General features: G+C 39.5%; 1 protein-coding gene across 1 annotated transcript in view; it reads left to right on the top strand.

Annotated features, from left to right (window-relative positions):
• Positions 1-17,761, top strand: part of DGLUCY (D-glutamate cyclase) — a 365,542-nt gene that overhangs the window by 217,749 nt on the left and 130,032 nt on the right. Inside the window, exons 7-8 of the mRNA XM_053697558.1 lie at positions 12,107-12,304; positions 15,081-15,341. Of these exons, the coding sequence (XP_053553533.1) occupies positions 12,107-12,304; positions 15,081-15,341 (459 nt within the window). The remainder of the gene's footprint in view (positions 1-12,106; positions 12,305-15,080; positions 15,342-17,761) is intronic.

Below are 17,761 nucleotides of genomic sequence, written 5' to 3'. Positions count from 1 at the left end.
TAACAGTTGTCATGATAAGGCATTTTGCATGCAGAAAAGGTTTCTATTAGTGCTAGTACAGTATCTGTTGTTCCTTCAACATCTAAAGTACATGATATCCTTGTTGATATGAAAAATTATATTGCTGATGCGATACAGAAGGCTATGGCTGCTATACCTCCTTCAAATAAACGTAAAAGGTCTTTTAAAACTTCTCATAATACTGATGAAATATTTAATGACCGGCAACATACTGATATATCCTTCTTTGTTGAGGATCTCTCTGACTCAGAAGATCCTACTTCAGACATTGACACTGATAAATCATCTTATCTTTTTAAGATTGAGTATATTCATTCTTTGTTAAAAGCAGTGTTGATAACTTTGGATATTGAGGAGTCTGGTCCTCTTGATAATAAATCCAGTAAACGTTTAAATTCTGTCTATAAACCTCCTTTGACTACTCCTGAGGTTTTTCCTGTTCCTGATGCTATTTCTGATGTGATTGCTAAATAATGGTCTAAGCCTGGTACTTCTTTTGTTCCTTCTTCAAGGATTAAAAAGTTGTATCCTTTGCCAGTGGCAAAATTAGAGTTTTCAGAAAGTCCCTAAGGTTGATGGGGCTATTTCTACTCTTGCTAAACGTACTACTATTCCTATGGAAGATAGTACTTCTTTTAAGGATCATTTAGCTAGGAAGATTGAATCTTATCTATTTGCATTCCGGATATATTCTCAGACCTGCCATTTATATGGCTGATGTTGCGGCTGCATCAACTTTTTGGTTGGATAGCTTAGTACAACGGGAAAAAGACTCTGATTTGCATAGCATTGTTCGTTTGTTTCAACATGCTAATCATTTTATCTGTGATGCTATTTTTGATATCATCAAGATTAATGTTAAATCTATGTCTTTGGGGCTATTTTAGCTAGAAGAGCTTTATGGCTCAAATCATGGAATGCTGACATGGTATCTAAATCTAGGTTACTATCTCTATCATTCCAGGGTAATAATTTGTTTGGTTTCCAGTTGGATTCTATTATTTCCACTATTACTGGGGGAAGGGAGTTTTTTTCCTCAAGATAAAAAGTCTAAGGGCAAATCTAAAGCTTCTAATCGTTTTCGTTCCTTTCATTAGAATAAAGAACAGAAAACCACTCCTTCCCCTAAAGACTCTGACTCCAATTGGAAGCCATCCTCAAGTTGAAATAAATCCAAGCCTTATAAGAAACCAAAGCCAGCCCCCAAGACTGCATGAAGGTTCAGTTCTGCTGGTGGAGCTCGTTCCAATAAATCCTGTAAAAGCTCAGGCTTTTCTGAAGTGTGTTTCAGACCTAGAGCTTTCAGGAGTAATTGTACCAGTTCCAATTCTGGAACCGGGTCTGGGTTTTTATTCAAATCTATTCATTGTCCCGAAGAAGGAAAATTCTTTCAGACCAGTTCTGGATCTGAAGTTTTTGAATAATTTTGTAAGGGTCCCAACTTTCAAGATGGTGACTATAAGGACTATTCTGCCTTTTGTTCAGCATGGTCATTACATGTCCTTAATAGACTTACTGGATGCGTATCTTCACATTCCGATTCATCCAGACCATTATCGGTTTCTGAGATTCTCTTTTTTAGACAAGCATTACCAATTTGTTGCTCTTCCATTTGGCCTAGCAACAGCTCCAAGAATCTTTTTGAAGGTTCTCATTGCCCTTCTATCGGTAATCAGAGAGCAGGGTATTGCAGTGTTTCCTTATTTGGACAATATCTTGGTACTGGCTCAATCTTTTCATTTAGCAGACTCTCACACAAATCAACTTGTGTTGTTTCTTCAAAGACATGGTTGGAGGATCAATTTACCAAAGAGTTTCTTGATTCTTCAGACAAGGGTCACCTCTGTAGGTTTCCAGATAGATTCAGTGTCCATGACTCTGTCTTTATTAGATTCAGTGTCCATGACTCTGTCTTTAACAGACAAGAGAAGAATGTAATTGGTTTATGCCTGTCGAAACCTTCAGTCTTGATCATTTTCTTCAGTGGCTATGTGCATGGAAGTTTTAGGTCTCATGACTGCAGCATCGGGCGCGATCCCCTTTGCTCGTTTTCATATGAGACCTCTGCAGCTTTGCATGCTGAATCAATGGTGCAGGGATTATACTCGGATATCACAGTTGATAAACTTAAATCCCAACATTCAACTCTCTGTGTCCTGGTGGTTGGACCATTATCGGATTCATCAAGGGGCCTTGTCCTTCCTGGACTGTGATTTCAACAGATGCAAGTCTCACAGGTTGGGGAGCTGTCTTGGGGTCTCTGACAGCACAAGGAGTTTGGAATCCTCAAGAGGTGAGGTTACCAATCAATATTTTAGAACTCTGTGCTATTTTCAGGGCTCTTCAGGCTTGGCCTCTATTAAAGAGAGAATTATTCATTCATTTTCAGACAGACAATTTCAAAACTGTGGCATATGTCAATCATCAAGGGGGGGCTCGCAGTCCTTTAGCAATGAAAGAACTATCTCGGATACTTTCTTGGGCGGAATCCAACTCCTGTCTATTTTCTGGGATACATATCCCAGGTGTAGACAATTGGGAAGCAGATTATCTCAGTCGTCAGTCTTTACATCCAGGGGAGTGGTCTCTCCATCCAGATGTATTTTTTCAGATTGTACAGATGTGGGGTCTCCCCAAAATAGATCTGATGGCTTCCCATTTATAAAGAAACTTCCCAGGTACCTTTCCAGGTCCAGGGATCCTCAGACGGAGATGGTGGTTGCGTTAGAAGTTTCTTGGTTTTACCAACCTGCTTACATTTTTCCGCCTCTAGTTCTTCTTCCAAGGGTGATCTCCAAGATCATATTGGAACAATTGCATGTGTTTCTGATAGCACCAGCATGGCCTCACAGGTTTTGGTATGCGGATCTTGTCCGGATGTCCAGTTTGCAACCTTGGCCACTTCCTTTAAGGCCAGACCTTCTGTCTCAAGGGCCATTTTTCCATCAGGATCTCATATCGCTAAATTTGAAGGTATGGAAATTGAACGCTTAGTACATAGTCATAGAGGTTTCTCTGACTCAGTCATTAATACTATGCTACAGGTTCATAAGTCTGTTTCAAGGAAGATTTATTATCTGGTTTGGAAAACCTATATTTCATGGTGTTTTTCTCATAAATTCTCTTGGCATTCTTTTAGGATTCCTAGAATTTTACAGTTTCTTCAGGATGGTTTGGATAAAGGTTTGTGTGCAAGTACCTTGAAGGGACAAATCTCTGCCCTTTCTGTTTTATTTCATAGAAAGATTGCTAAACTACCTGATATTCACTGTTTTGTTCAGGCTTTGGTTCGTATCAAGCCTGTTGTTAAATCAATCTCTCCTCCTTGGAGTCTTAATTTGGTTTTGAAGGCTTTGCAGGCTCCTCATTTTGAGCCTATGCATTCTTTGGATATTAAACTACTTTATTGTAAAGTGATGTTTCTTTTGGCTATCTCTTCAGCTAGAAGAGTTTTTGAATTGTCTGCTCTCTTTTGTGAGTCTCCTTTTCTGATTTTCCACAGAGTGGTCATCTCTGCATCGGTTGCTTACCAGAGGGTATTGCAGGATGTCTCTATATCGAGGCATCGCTGCAACACCCTGAAAGCGTCTGGAAGCGATCACAATCGCTTCCAGTGCTTAAAACCCCTGAGGATGTACAAGGTACGTCCTTGGTTGCTAACGGACGGTTTTTGTAGGGCGTACCTTGTACGTCCTTGGTCGTTAAGGGGTGAAAGAGCAGTATTTAAACCGTATTTATACAGCAACAGAATTATGCTTTCTTTGCTTGCATTGATGACTCTTAACGCATGCCTTATAATCTGCTTCCTTGCACTGCACACTCATTTTTAGCTTGTTATCTATTAGTATGCCTAAATCCTTTCCCTCCTCTGTTTTGCTAATTCTAGTCACATTTAAATAATGGATAGCCTGCATATTTTTAATTTCAAAATGTAGAACCATTTACCAGCCCATTCCTCCAATTTTTGTTAATCCCCTTGCAAAGCAATCACATCCTGCACTAGCCTAATCCACCTTACCCACACACACACAAACATATGTACATACATGACTGTAAGTGTTCTGGGTGAGTGAGAAATTGCATTGGAAAGTTTTTTAGTTTTTTCCCCTATTTGTTGCTTTTCTCTTTGGATTAGTAAACTATAGTCATATTTTTCCACCTCTGTATTTGTGTGTGTGTAAAAACAATTCTAAATAATCTGTAGAATATATATATTTTATTATTTTTGTTTTTTGACAGTATCTATAAAAAAAATTATCATTATTATTAACATTATTTTTTTAATATTTAATTAGCGAGCTTTAACTTAACTAAGTTTTCATGTGCACCAATCCGACACTATGTTAAGCTCGAAACCTGAAGTATGTTGCGTATATTGTATGTTCTTAACATAATAAAAAGTGGATTTTTCATTATTTATATATATTTATATATAGAATACGAAGTGTAGAGAAGGCGCTCTTAGAGAAAGGAAGGTAATGCTGAAAGTACTGTGAAGAGCACTATACTTGGTAGAGCAAATAATGTCGAGTTCCAGGCAGCAGGTAAAAAGTAAAGTACAACTTTATTCCTGAAGCAGTGATCAAGTGCACCTGGTGCACGAAACATGTCTGCATGGGGATCTGCTCACTTGCCTGATTGTTAGAGTTATTTGCTGGCTCTGAACAGGACATCCTGGTTGTGTCCTTTTTATACTTTTTGGAATAAAGTTGTACTTTACTTTTTACCTGCTGCCTGGAACTCGACATTATTTGCTCTACCAAGTATAGTGCTCTTCACAGTACTTTCAGCATTACCTTCCTTTCTCTAAGAGCGCCTTATCTACACTTCGTATTCTGTTTTGTTTTGGCGTGTGTGGCTGTCACGCCTGAAGAGGCTGCCTACCTGATTGGACTGCTGTATACAGGGGTGTTTCCCCCGCCCACTCTCCATTGTGCCGGGCTCTGTTCACTTCACTGCACTGCGAGAGGAGCGCAGACAACACAGTGAAATACTCTTGTTTATATTTATATATATATATATCTAATAATGTTAATGTAAAATATATATCTATGAATATATATATATATATATATATATATACAGGTATAGGTAGATACAGATATAAAAATATGTATTTACATTAAAAATAACATATTCCTGTATGTGAAGAACATTTGAATGTGAAATATTTACAATAAATACACAGCAAAACACATTAAAGGGAAATGAAACCCAATTTTTTTTATTTCATGATTCAGAAAGAGCATACAATTTTATACAACTTTCCAATTTCCTTCCAATATTTAATTTGCTTCCTTCTCTTTTTATTCTTTGCTAAAAGCTTTATATAGGTAAGCTCAGGAGCAACAAATAACCTAGGTTCTAGCTGCTGATTGGTGGCTGCATATACAGTATATAATGATTGTCATTGGCTCTCCCCTGTGGTCAGTTAGAAACCAGTAGTGCATTGCTGCTCCTTCAACAAATGATACCAAGCGAATGGAGCAAATTTGATAATAGAAGTAAATTGGGAAGTTGTTTAAAATTGTATGTTCTACCTAAATCATGAAAGAAACATTTTGGGTTTTATGCCCCTTTAAATATTATGAAATTATTATATATTATATCCCTTTGCAGTTAAGTACATGGCCATATACCCTATACCGTTGAACCCTTATAGTTTTTATGAATATTTATATGACAATGTTTATCATATAGTGTTTATATTAGTGTAACAGTATATTTTTATGTATTTATATTTCTCCAACATAGGTGTGTCCGGTCCACGGCGTCATCCTTACTTGTGGGATATTCTCTTCCCCAACAGGAAATGGCAAAGAGCCCAGCAAAGCTGGTCACATGATCCCTCCTAGGCTCCGCCTTCCCCAGTCATTCTCTTTGCCGTTGTACAGGCAACATCTCCACGGAGATGGCTTAGAGTTTTTTGGTGTTTAAATGTAGTTTTTATTCTTCAATCAAGAGTTTGTTATTTTAAAATAGTGCTGGTATGTACTATTTACTCTGAAACAGAAAAGAGATGAAGATTTCTGTTTGTAAGAGGAAAATGATTTTAGCAACCGTTACTAAAATCGATGGCTGTTTCCACACAGGACTGTTGAGAGGAATTAACTTCAGTTGGGGGAAACAGTGAGCAGACTTTTGCTGCTTGAGGTATGACACATTTCTAACAAGACTTGGTAATGCTGGAAGCTGTCATTTTCCCTATGGGATCCGGTAAGCCATTTTTATTAAATAAGAATAAAGGGCTTCACAAGGGCTTTAAAGACTGGTAGACATTTTTCTGGGCTAAAACGATTGATATATAAGCATTTTTAATACTTCATAGTTTTGAGGAGTTATTTTATTCTTGGGAATTATGTAAAAAAACCGGCAGGCACTGTATTGGACACCTTTTTCACTGGGGGCCTTCTCTAATCATAGGCAGAGCCTCATTTTCGCGCCTCTATTGCGCAGTTGTTTTTGGGAAGCAAGACATGCAGATGCATGTGTGAGGAGCTCAGATACATAGAAAAAGCTTACTGAAGGCGTCATTTGGTATCGTATTCCCCTTTGGGCTTGGTTGGGTCTCAGCAAAGCAGATACCAGGGACTGTATAGGGGTTAAATATAAAAACGGCTCCGGTTCCGTTATTTTAAGAGTTAAAGCTTTCAAATTTGGTGTGCAATACTTTTAAGGCTTTAAGACACTGTGGTGAAATTTTGGTGAATTTTGAACAATTCCTTCATACTTTTTCACATTTTCAGTAATAAAGTGTGTTCAGTTTATAATTTAAGGTGACAGTAACGGTTTTATTTTAAAACGTTTTTTGTACTTTGTTATCAAGTTTATGCCTGTTTAACATGTCTGAACTATCAGATAGACTATGTTCTGTATGTGGGGAAGCCAAGGTTCCTTCTCATTTAAATAGATGTGATTTATGTGACACAAAATTTAGAGAAAATGATGCCCAAGATGATTCCTCAAGTGAGGGGAGTAAGCATGGTACTGCATCATCCCCTCCTTCGTCTACGCCAGTCTTGCCCACACAGGAGGCCCCTAGTACATCTAGTGCGCCAATACTCCTTACTATGCAACAATTAACGGCTGTAATGGATAATTCTATCAAAAACATTTTAGCCAAAATGCCCACTTATCAGCGAAAGCGCGACTGCTCTGTTTTAGAAAATACTGAAGAGCATGAGGACGCTGATGATATTGGTTCTGAAGTGCCCCTACACCAGTCTGAGGGGGCCAGGGAGGTTTTGTCTGAGGGAGAAATTTCAGATTCAGGGAAAATTTCTCAACAAGCTGAACCTGATGTGATTACATTCAAATTTAAATTGGAACATCTCCGCGCTCTGCTTAAGGAGGTGTTATCTACTCTGGATGATTGTGAGAATTTGGTCATTCCAGAGAAATTATGTAAGATGGACAAGTTCCTAGAGGTCCCGGGGCCCCCCGAAGCTTTTCCTATACCCAAGCGGGTGGCGGACATTGTAAACAAAGAATGGGAAAGGCCCGGCATACCTTTCGTCCCTCCCCCTATATTTAAGAAATTGTTTCCTATGGTCGACCCCAGAAAGGACTTATGGCAGACAGTCCCCAAGGTCGAGGGGGCGGTTTCTACTCTAAACAAACGCACTACTATCCCTATAGAAGATAGTTGTGCTTTCAAAGATCCTATGGATAAAAAATTAGAGGGTTTGCTTAAAAAGATGTTTGTTCAGCAAGGTTACCTTCTACAACCAATTTCATGCATGGTTCCTGTCACTACAGCAGCGTGTTTCTGGTTCGATGAACTAGAAAAGTCGCTCAATAAAGATTCTTCTTATGAGGAGATTATGGACAGAATTCATGCTCTCAAATTGGCTAACTCTTTTACTTTAGACGCCACTTTGCAATTGGCTAGATTAGCGGCGAAAAATTCAGGGTTTGCTATTGTGGCGCGCAGAGCGCTTTGGCTAAAATCTTGGTCAGCGGATGCGTCTTCCAAGAACAAATTGCTTAACATGCCTTTCAAGGGGAAAACGCTGTTTGGCCCTGACTTGAAAGAGATTATTTCTGATATCACTGGGGGTAAGGGCCACGCCCTTCCTCAGGATAGGTCTTTCAAGGCTAAAAATAAACCAAATTTTCGTCCCTTTCGCAGAAACGGACCAGCCCCAAGTGCTACATCCTCTAAGCAAGAGGGTAATACTTCTCAAACCAAGCCAGCCTGGAGGCCAATGCAAGGCTGGAACAAAGGTAAGCAGGCCAAGAAACCTGCCACTGCTACCAAGACAGCATGAGATGTTGGCCCCCGATCCGGGACCGGATCTGGTGGGGGGCAGACTTTCTCTCTTCGCTCAGGCTTGGGCAAGAGATGTTCTGGATCCTTGGGCGCTAGAAATAGTCTCCCAAGGTTATCTTCTGGAATTCAAGGAGCTTCCCCCAAGGGGGAGGTTCCACAGGTCTCAATTGTCTTCAGACCACATAAAAAGACAGGCATTCTTACATTGTGTAGAAGACCTGTTAAAAATGGGAGTGATTCATCCTGTTCCATTAGGAGAACAAGGGATGGGATTCTACTCCAATCTGTTCATAGTTCCCAAAAAAGAGGGAACATTCAGACCAATCTTAGATCTCAAGATCCTAAACAAGTTTCTCAAGGTTCCATCGTTCAAAATGGAAACCATTCGGACAATTCTTCCTTCCATCCAGGAAGGTCAATTCATGACCACGGTGGATTTAAAGGATGCGTATCTACATATTCCTATCCACAAGGAACATCATTGGTTCCTAAGGTTCGCCTTTCTGGACAAACATTACCAGTTTGTGGCACTTCCATTCGGATTAGCCACTGCTCCAAGAATTTTCACAAAGGTACTAGGGTCCCTTCTAGCGGTACTACGACCAAGGGGCATTGCAGTAGTACCTTACTTGGACGACATACTGATTCAAGCGTCGTCCCTACCACAAGCAAAGGCTCATACGGACATTGTCCTGGCCTTTCTCAGATCTCACGGGTGGAAAGTGAAGGTAGAAAAAAGTTCTCTATCTCCGTCAACAAGAGTTCCCTTCTTGGGAACAATAATAGACTCCTTAGAAATGAGGATTTTTCTGACAGAGGCCAGAAAATCAAAACTTCTAAGCTCTTGTCAAGTACTTCATTCTGTTCCTCTTCCTTCCATAGCGCAGTGCATGGAAGTAATAGGTTTGATGGTCGCGGCAATGGACATAGTTCCTTTTGAACGAATTCATCTGAGACCATTACAACTGTGCATGCTCAGTCAGTGGAATGGGGATTATACAGACTTGTCTCCGACGATACAAGTAGATCAGAGGACCAGAGATTCACTCCGTTGGTGGCTGTCCCTGGACAACCTGTCACAGGGGATGAGCTTCCGCAGACCAGAGTGGGTCATTGTCACGACCGACGCCAGTCTGGTGGGCTGGGGCGCGGTCTGGGAACTCCTGAAAGCTCAGGGTCTTTGGTCTCGGGAAGAATCTCTTCTCCCGATAAATATTCTGGAACTGAGAGCGATATTCAATGCTCTCAAGGCTTGGCCTCAGCTAGCAAAGGCCAAATTCATACGGTTTCAATCAGACAACATGACGACTGTTGCGTATATCAACCATCAGGGGGGAACAAGGAGTTCCCTGGCGATGGAAGAAGTGACCAAAATCATTCAATGGGCGGAGACTCACTCCTGCCACTTGTCTGCAATCCACATCCCAGGAGTGGAAAATTGGGAAGCGGATTTTCTGAGTCGTCAGACATTTCATCCGGGGGAGTGGGAACTCCATCCGGAAATCTTTGCCCAAATTACTCAATTGTGGGGCATTCCAGACATGGATCTGATGGCCTCTCGTCAGAACTTCAAGGTTCCTTGCTACGGGTCCAGATCCAGGGATCCCAAGGCGACTCTAGTAGATGCACTAGTAGCACCTTGGACCTTCAACCTAGCTTATGTATTCCCACCGTTTCCTCTCATCCCCAGGCTGGTAGCCAGGATCAATCAGGAGAGGGCATCGGTGATCTTGATAGCTCCTGCGTGGCCACGCAGGACTTGGTATGCAGACCTGGTGAATATGTCATCGGCTCCACCATGGAAGCTACCTTTGAGACAGGACCTTCTTGTTCAAGGTCCGTTCGAACATCCGAATCTGGCCTCACTCCAACTGACTGCTTGGAGATTGAACGCTTGATTTTATCAAAGCGAGGGTTCTCAGATTCTGTCATTGATACTCTTGTTCAGGCCAGAAAGCCTGTAACTAGAAAAATCTACCATAAAATATGGAAAAAATATATCTGTTGGTGTGAATCTAAAGGATTCCCATGGAACAAGATAAAAATTCCTAAGATTCTATCCTTTCTTCAAGAAGGTTTGGAGAAAGGATTATCTGCAAGTTCTTTGAAGGGACAGATTTCTGCTTTATCTGTTTTACTTCACAAAAAGCTGGCGGCTGTGCCAGATGTTCAAGCTTTTGTTCAGGCTCTGGTTAGAATCAAGCCTGTTTACAAACCTTTGACTCCTCCTTGGAGTCTCAATTTAGTTCTTTCAGTTCTTCAGGGGGTTCCGTTTGAACCCTTACATTCCGTAGATATTAAGTTATTATCTTGGAAAGTTTTGTTTTTGGTTGCAATTTCTTCTGCTAGAAGAGTTTCAGAGTTATCTGCTCTGCAGTGTTCTCCTCCTTATCTGGTGTTCCATGCAGATAAGGTGGTTTTGCGTACTAAACCTGGTTTTCTTCCGAAAGTTGTTTCTAACAAAAACATTAACCAGGAGATAGTTGTGCCTTCTTTGTGTCCGAATCCAGTTTCAAAGAAGGAACGTTTGTTGCACAATTTGGATGTAGTTCGTGCTCTAAAATTCTATTTAGATGCTACAAAGGATTTCAGACAAACATCTTCCTTGTTTGTTGTTTATTCTGGTAAAAGGAGAGGTCAAAAAGCAACTTCTACCTCTCTCTCTTTTTGGCTTAAAAGCATCATCAGATTGGCTTATGAGACTGCCGGACGGCAGCCTCCTGAAAGAATCACAGCTCATTCCACTAGGGCCGTGGCTTCCACATGGGCCTTCAAGAACGAGGCTTCTGTTGATCAGATATGTAAGGCAGCGACTTGGTCTTCACTGCACACTTTTACTAAATTTTACAAATTTGATACTTTTGCTTCTTCTGAGGCTATTTTTGGGAGAAAGGTTTTGCAAGCCGTGGTGCCTTCCATCTAGGTGACCTGATTTGCTCCCTCCCATCATCCGTGTCCTAAAGCTTTGGTATTGGTTCCCACAAGTAAGGATGACGCCGTGGACCGGACACACCTATGTTGGAGAAAACAGAATTTATGTTTACCTGATAAATTACTTTCTCCAACGGTGTGTCCGGTCCACGGCCCGCCCTGGTTTTTTAATCAGGTCTGATAATTTATTTTCTTTAACTACAGTCACCACGGTATCATATGATTTCTCCTATGCAAATATTCCTCCTTTACGTCGGTCGAATGACTGGGGAAGGCGGAGCCTAGGAGGGATCATGTGACCAGCTTTGCTGGGCTCTTTGCCATTTCCTGTTGGGGAAGAGAATATCCCACAAGTAAGGATGACGCCGTGGACCGGACACACCGTTGGAGAAAGTAATTTATCAGGTAAACATAAATTCTGTTTTTTGCTTGGTACAACTTTAATTTTATCCCTAACCCTTAATGCCAGGTCTTCATACGCTGTAACCCGACGTGCGTTACTATCAACTTGTAATATGCTCGCAAATTAACACTCCTAACGTTAGTGCACCACTTTCTAGCTCTTTGTTAGCACTGTGCAAGAACAGTTGTTTAAGATTTGCTAAATGTTCCAGTCATGTAATGAGTTAACATAGATATTGTTAAAAGATTATACAATATTTGCATTAAATTAATTTATTATGGAAATTAAGTTTATAAAAAATGTGTTTCTTTAACACTATGTTAACTTGTTTTTTTGGTTTATTGTGGTAATTTAATACATGGCATATTAAACCTTTATAAACATACCGTTCACGTTATATGCATAATATGTATACATATTCATATTAATGCATTAAATAAAAGATATTAACAGTAATCTGTATTACTTTTTTTTGTCAGAATCCCCTTTGGCTTTTACTCATTCTCCTGGATCCATGTTTATTACTGATATAAAAAATGTAGACTCGCCAGTTCATCAAAATGAAGAAACCCCTGAAGTTTTTCAGATATCTTCAAATCCACTGCAATACAGTTTGGTCTCAAAAGAAATAGCAGACAAGATCAGAGAACTAGAGAATGTAATTGGAATAGATCCAGGTATATTATGTAGTAAAGCATATCTGTCTGTCTATCGCTCTAATGTCTAATCTTTTTGTTATGATGTCTGTTTTTTAAGAACCATAAAACCTATATTATCAGCATGGTTTAAAGGTAAGGTAGATGTTATTCATAAGGCAGCTAAAACTTACACTTACTTTTGCAAAACCACTGACACCTTGTTATGGCGTTTTAAGGTAAGAAACCAAGATTTGACACAGGGCACAGTGAGTCAGAGGCTGTATTTCACAAGTTATTTAGTTATAGAATGTGCTCACTCCTCTTGACTCTCATGACTGAGCAATGCCACACCAGTCTCATCAGGACATAGTGCATTGTGTTGCACCTGATACCTTGTGTGATTCAGACTTTGCCTGGGTTTATCACACAGCTGCATTTGCATTTAAAAGGGAATGATCAAGGGCAAGACCACAGCAGGGTAAGCAGTGTCATTTAAAGGGACATTCTACTCCAAAAATTGTTTCAAAAGATAGATAATCCCTTTATTACTTGTTCCCCAGTTTTGCACAACATGGTTAAATTAATATACTTTTTACATCTGTGATTACCTTGTATCTAAGCCTCTGCTGACAGCCCTCTGATCACATGACTATTTATTATCTATTGACTTGCATTTTAGCCAATTATTGCGGTGTCCTGCACAACTGCACGGGAGAGAGCACAATGTTATCTATATGGCACACATGAACTAGCAGTCTTTTGTTGTGAAAAGCGAATAAAAAAGCATGTGATAAGAGGCTGTCTGTTGTGGCAGGCAGAAATTTAGAGGTGTAAATGTTATAAAGTATATTAATATAACAATGTTGGTTGTGCAAAACTGGGGAATGGTAGTCAAGACGTCATCTATCTTTTAAAACAATAACAGTTTTGGTGTAGACTTTCCCTTTAACTGTGGTATAACGGCAGACTTTCATGTCCCTTTAAGCTTGGGAGTTAAATCTAACTATAACAGATTTGCCACCTCTTTCCTTAGGAACAACCAAAATATTCTTGTCCCTTAGTAAATGTCCTGATTGAGTATGGAATGTTGATCAAAAAGGCAGCAACTAGTAGTATACATATAAATCTCCAGTCACTAAGCTGTCTCCTGACAGTCTGGAGTCATTCTTCAGAACACTCACACACATAAAATACTGAGGATAATGACTCCTCCATTTATTTTGCAATTTAATTTGACGCAAGGCGCACGTGTGAGGTGTGTTCTAGTTAATAGCAGTTTTTTCAAAAACACTGACAGTGTCACAGCAATGTATTTGGGCTTTTTATTACTGTGGCCAAAACTGTTCTATATTTCTTAATTTTATGCTTATAGCATTTGCTGTGTTTTGCCCATTAGTGAGTACACTGAAACCTTAATCTTAAGTGTGTAATTTAGATATGTTAGGTGAGGTTTTGTGTTTTTGTTTGTTAAAGGGACATGAAACCCAAAAACGTGCTTTCATGATTCAGAGCATGCAATTTAAACAACTAATTGACTTCTATTATCAAATTATCTTTGTTCACTTAGTATCCTTTGTTGAAAAGTAGAGCGTGCACATGTCTGGAGCACTATATTGCAGCAGTTTTGCAAGAATGTTGTCTATTTGCAAGAGCACTAGATAGCAGCACTGCCATGTAGCTCTCCAGACACATACCTAGGTTATTCTTCAACAAAGAATACCATGTGAACAAAGCAAATTTGATAATAGTCACAAAAGAATTTTGGGGTTTCATATCCCTTTAATTTTTGATTAATCCTAAATATTATTTGTACCCAGTTTGCTCAGCAGATGTAAATGAAAGTTTTTTTTCCTCAAACTGTATACTTTGAATTGTGAAAGATGTTTAATTTTGACATGTCCCTTTATGGTAAGTTAAAGGGACATTAACTTGCTGAGTACAACTACAGTAGCATGGTTACTACTCACTAAGCTATTGTTTCTTTTCCTGTTCCTGCAGCTGTATTCAAAGTTCTTCTCTTATTTTAACCCCTTACAGTTAGCAGTTAGTGAAGCTCTGCATCTTGACATTGGGCGCCGCCATCTTGGAGTTTATATTTGTTATGTAACTTTTATACTGTGCAAAAAATCTGAAAAATATAACATTTCTGCTCTCTTATATGTGAGATCAACTGAAGGGCAAGGTACAGCTGTCAAAAAGCCGGTAACATCAAAGATCTGTGAAGTTATTATTATTATTATCATTTATTTGTGTAGCGCTGCCAAATTCCGTTGCACTGCTCCTATCACAGGATGCAGCAAAACGCGTGATACAAGATGGCGGCGCCCAGTATAAAATGAGGAGCTTTACCAGCTGGATTCTGTGATGAGTTAAAATAAGAAAACAGCTTTAAAGAAAGCTGCAGATACATGAGGGAAAATATGGTAATTAGTAACCCTGTCACTATAGTTGCACCCAGCTGTTTAATGTCCCTTTAAGGACAGAATACAGGCATATTTTATTTTGCATGCTGTCTGTCTATTCATGATTATTTAACAAACCATTTCTGTATAATTGTGTGATGATACAAACTAAAAACTATATAATCTTTGTTAGTTTATCTGCAGATGTCCAAAAAAGTTTGATCTTTAAAAAAAAGAAGCAAATATACATCTTTCAGAAGTTCAAAACTAGATAAATAACACACCTGTAGAGTAGAGGTAGATAACTGTTGTAAGGATACGATGTGTAATAAATAAGTGCTATATGTTTAGCCTGGCTATGGTATTGCTGCCTCTCATTGTTTTTTTTTATGTATTTATTTTATTTATTTCAGGTGACAGGGGGATAAAAAACCTTCTTATTAAAGACGAGCTGCTGAAATCCAGCCTCTCTCTGTCTCATGCCAAATCTGTGCTTATAACCACTGGGTTCCCTACTCATTACCAACATGAACCCCCAGAAGAGACGGATGGGCCACCTGGAGCTATTGCAATGGCGGCCATGTTGCAGGCCCTGGGGAAACAGGTTGCTATAGTAACAGATGAGAGAGCACTTGGCCTAAATAAAAATATACTTGACAGCTCTCTACAGCAAGGTACCGTCCTAACAAAATGTTTGTTTTATTTAGATTGCAACTGTTACACCACTAGAATAAATTAGAGACGTTAAAAAAAATGTCAAATAAAAGAGCATCTATTGCAATGTTAGAATAATCTTTTTTATGAAAAGTTTAATTCAGTCTATTTAACCTGTTAAGAGGAATGATTGTACACAACTCATACAGGGTCTGATTGCTTATTGGCGGATAAGAACAACACTCACAGATCTATTGGTGCAAAGGGAAACACCTCCATAAACACAATAGAATTTATTTAGAACACACTTTAGATGCAATAAAATACTGTAATGTTCTTTTTAGCTCATAAATTAGGTTCCAGCAATTCAGGTGTTGCATGTATCTGAGACTTAAATGCTGCTATTATTTAGGACTCAGTGTTTTTCAATCAGTGTGCCGTGGCACACTAGTGTGCCGTGAGAGATCCTCAGGTGTGCCACGGCAGACTGACAACAGTGTGACATATTTTCTCCAACATAGGTGTGTCCGGTCCACGGCGTCATCCTTACTTGTGGGATATTCTCTTCCCCAACAGGAAATGGCAAAGAGCCCAGCAAAGCTGGTCATATGATCCCTCCTAGGCTCCGCCTACCCCAGTCATTCTCTTTGCCCTTGCACAGGCAACATCTCCACGGAGATGGCTAAGAGTTTTTTGGTGTTTAAATGTAGTTTTTATTCTTCAATCAAGTGTTTGTTATTTTAAAATAGTGCTGGTATGTACTATTTACTCTGAAACAGAAAAGAGAAGAAGATTTCTGTTTGTGAGAGGAAGATGATTTTAGCAAACGTTACTAAAATCGATTGCTGTTTCCACACAGGACTGTTGAGATGAAGTAACTTCAGTTGGGGGAAGCAGTTGGCAGACTTTTCTGCCTGAGGTATGATGGCCACATTTCTAACACGACTTGGTAATGCTGGAAGGCTGTCATTTTCCCTATGGGGACCGGTAAGCCATTTTCTTAGATTAAGTATAAGAATAAGGGCTTTATAAGGGCTTAAAAAACTGGTAGACATTTTTCTGGGCTAAAACGATTACTTTGCTAAGCATATTTGACAGATTATAGCGCTTTATAGTTATTATAATCTTGGGGATTGTTGTTAAAAAACGGCAGGCACTGTATGGACACCTTTTTCAGATGGGGGCCTTCTCTAGTCATAGGCAGAGCCTCATTTTCGCGCCACTAATGCGCAGTTGTTTTTGGAAGGCAAGGCATGTAGATGCATGTGTGAGGAGCTAAGATCCACTGAAAAAGCTTATAGAAGGCGTCATTTGGTATCGTATTCCCCTCTGGGCTTGGTTGGGTCTCAGCAAAGCAGATTCCTGGGACTGTATAGGGGTTAAATGTAAAAACGGCTCCGGTTCCGTTATTTTAAGGGTTAAAGCTTTCAAATTTGGTGTGCAATACTTTTAAGGCTTTAAGACACTGTGGTGAAATTTTGGTGAATTTTGAACAATTGCTTCATACTTTTTCGCATATTCAGTAATAAAGTGTGTTCTGTTTAAAATTTAAAGTGACAGTAACGGTTTTATTTTAAAACTTTTTTTGTGCTTTGTTGACAAGTTTAAGCCTGTTTAACATGTCTGAACCATCAGATAAACAATGTTCTATATGTATGAAAGCCAATGTGTCTCCCCATTTAAATATATGTGATAATTGTGACATGGTGTCCAAACAAAGTAGGGACAATGATGCCACAGATAATAATAGTGCCCAAGATGATTCTTCAGATGAGGGGAGTAAGCATGGTACTGCATCACCCCCTTCTGTGTCTACACCAGTTTTGCCCACACAAGAGGCCCCTAGTACATCTAGTGCGCCAATACTTATTACTATGCAACAATTAACGGCTGTTATGGATAATTCTATTGCAAATATTTTATCTAAAATGCCTACTTATCAAAGAAAGCGCGATTGCTCTGTTTTAAACACTGAAGAGCAAGAAGACGCTGATGATAACGCTTCTGACATACCCTCACACCAATCTGAAGGGGCCAGGAGGGAGGTTTTGTCTGAGGGAGAAATTTCAGATTCAGGAAAAATTTCTCAACAAGCTGAACCTGATGTTGTAACATTTAAATTTAAATTAGAACATCTCCGCGCACTGCTTAAGGAGGTATTATCTACTCTGGATGATTGTGACAATTTGGTAATTCCAGAGAAATTATGTAAGATGGACAAGTTCCTAGAGGTTCCGGTGCCCCCCGATGTTTTTCCTATACCCAAGCGGGTGGCGGACATAGTAAACAAGGAATGGGAAAGGCCCGGCATACCTTTTGTGCCTCCCCCTATATTTAAGAAATTATTTCCTATAGTCGACCCCAGAAAGGACTTATGGCAGACAGTCCCTAAGGTCGAGGGGGCGGTCTCTATTATAAACAAACGCACTACTATTCCCAT

The sequence above is a fragment of the Bombina bombina genome, chromosome 1, assembly GCF_027579735.1.
Source record: "Bombina bombina isolate aBomBom1 chromosome 1, aBomBom1.pri, whole genome shotgun sequence".
Lineage (NCBI taxonomy): Eukaryota > Metazoa > Chordata > Amphibia > Anura > Bombinatoridae > Bombina > Bombina bombina.
This window is presented reverse-complemented; position numbering and strand designations above follow the sequence as displayed.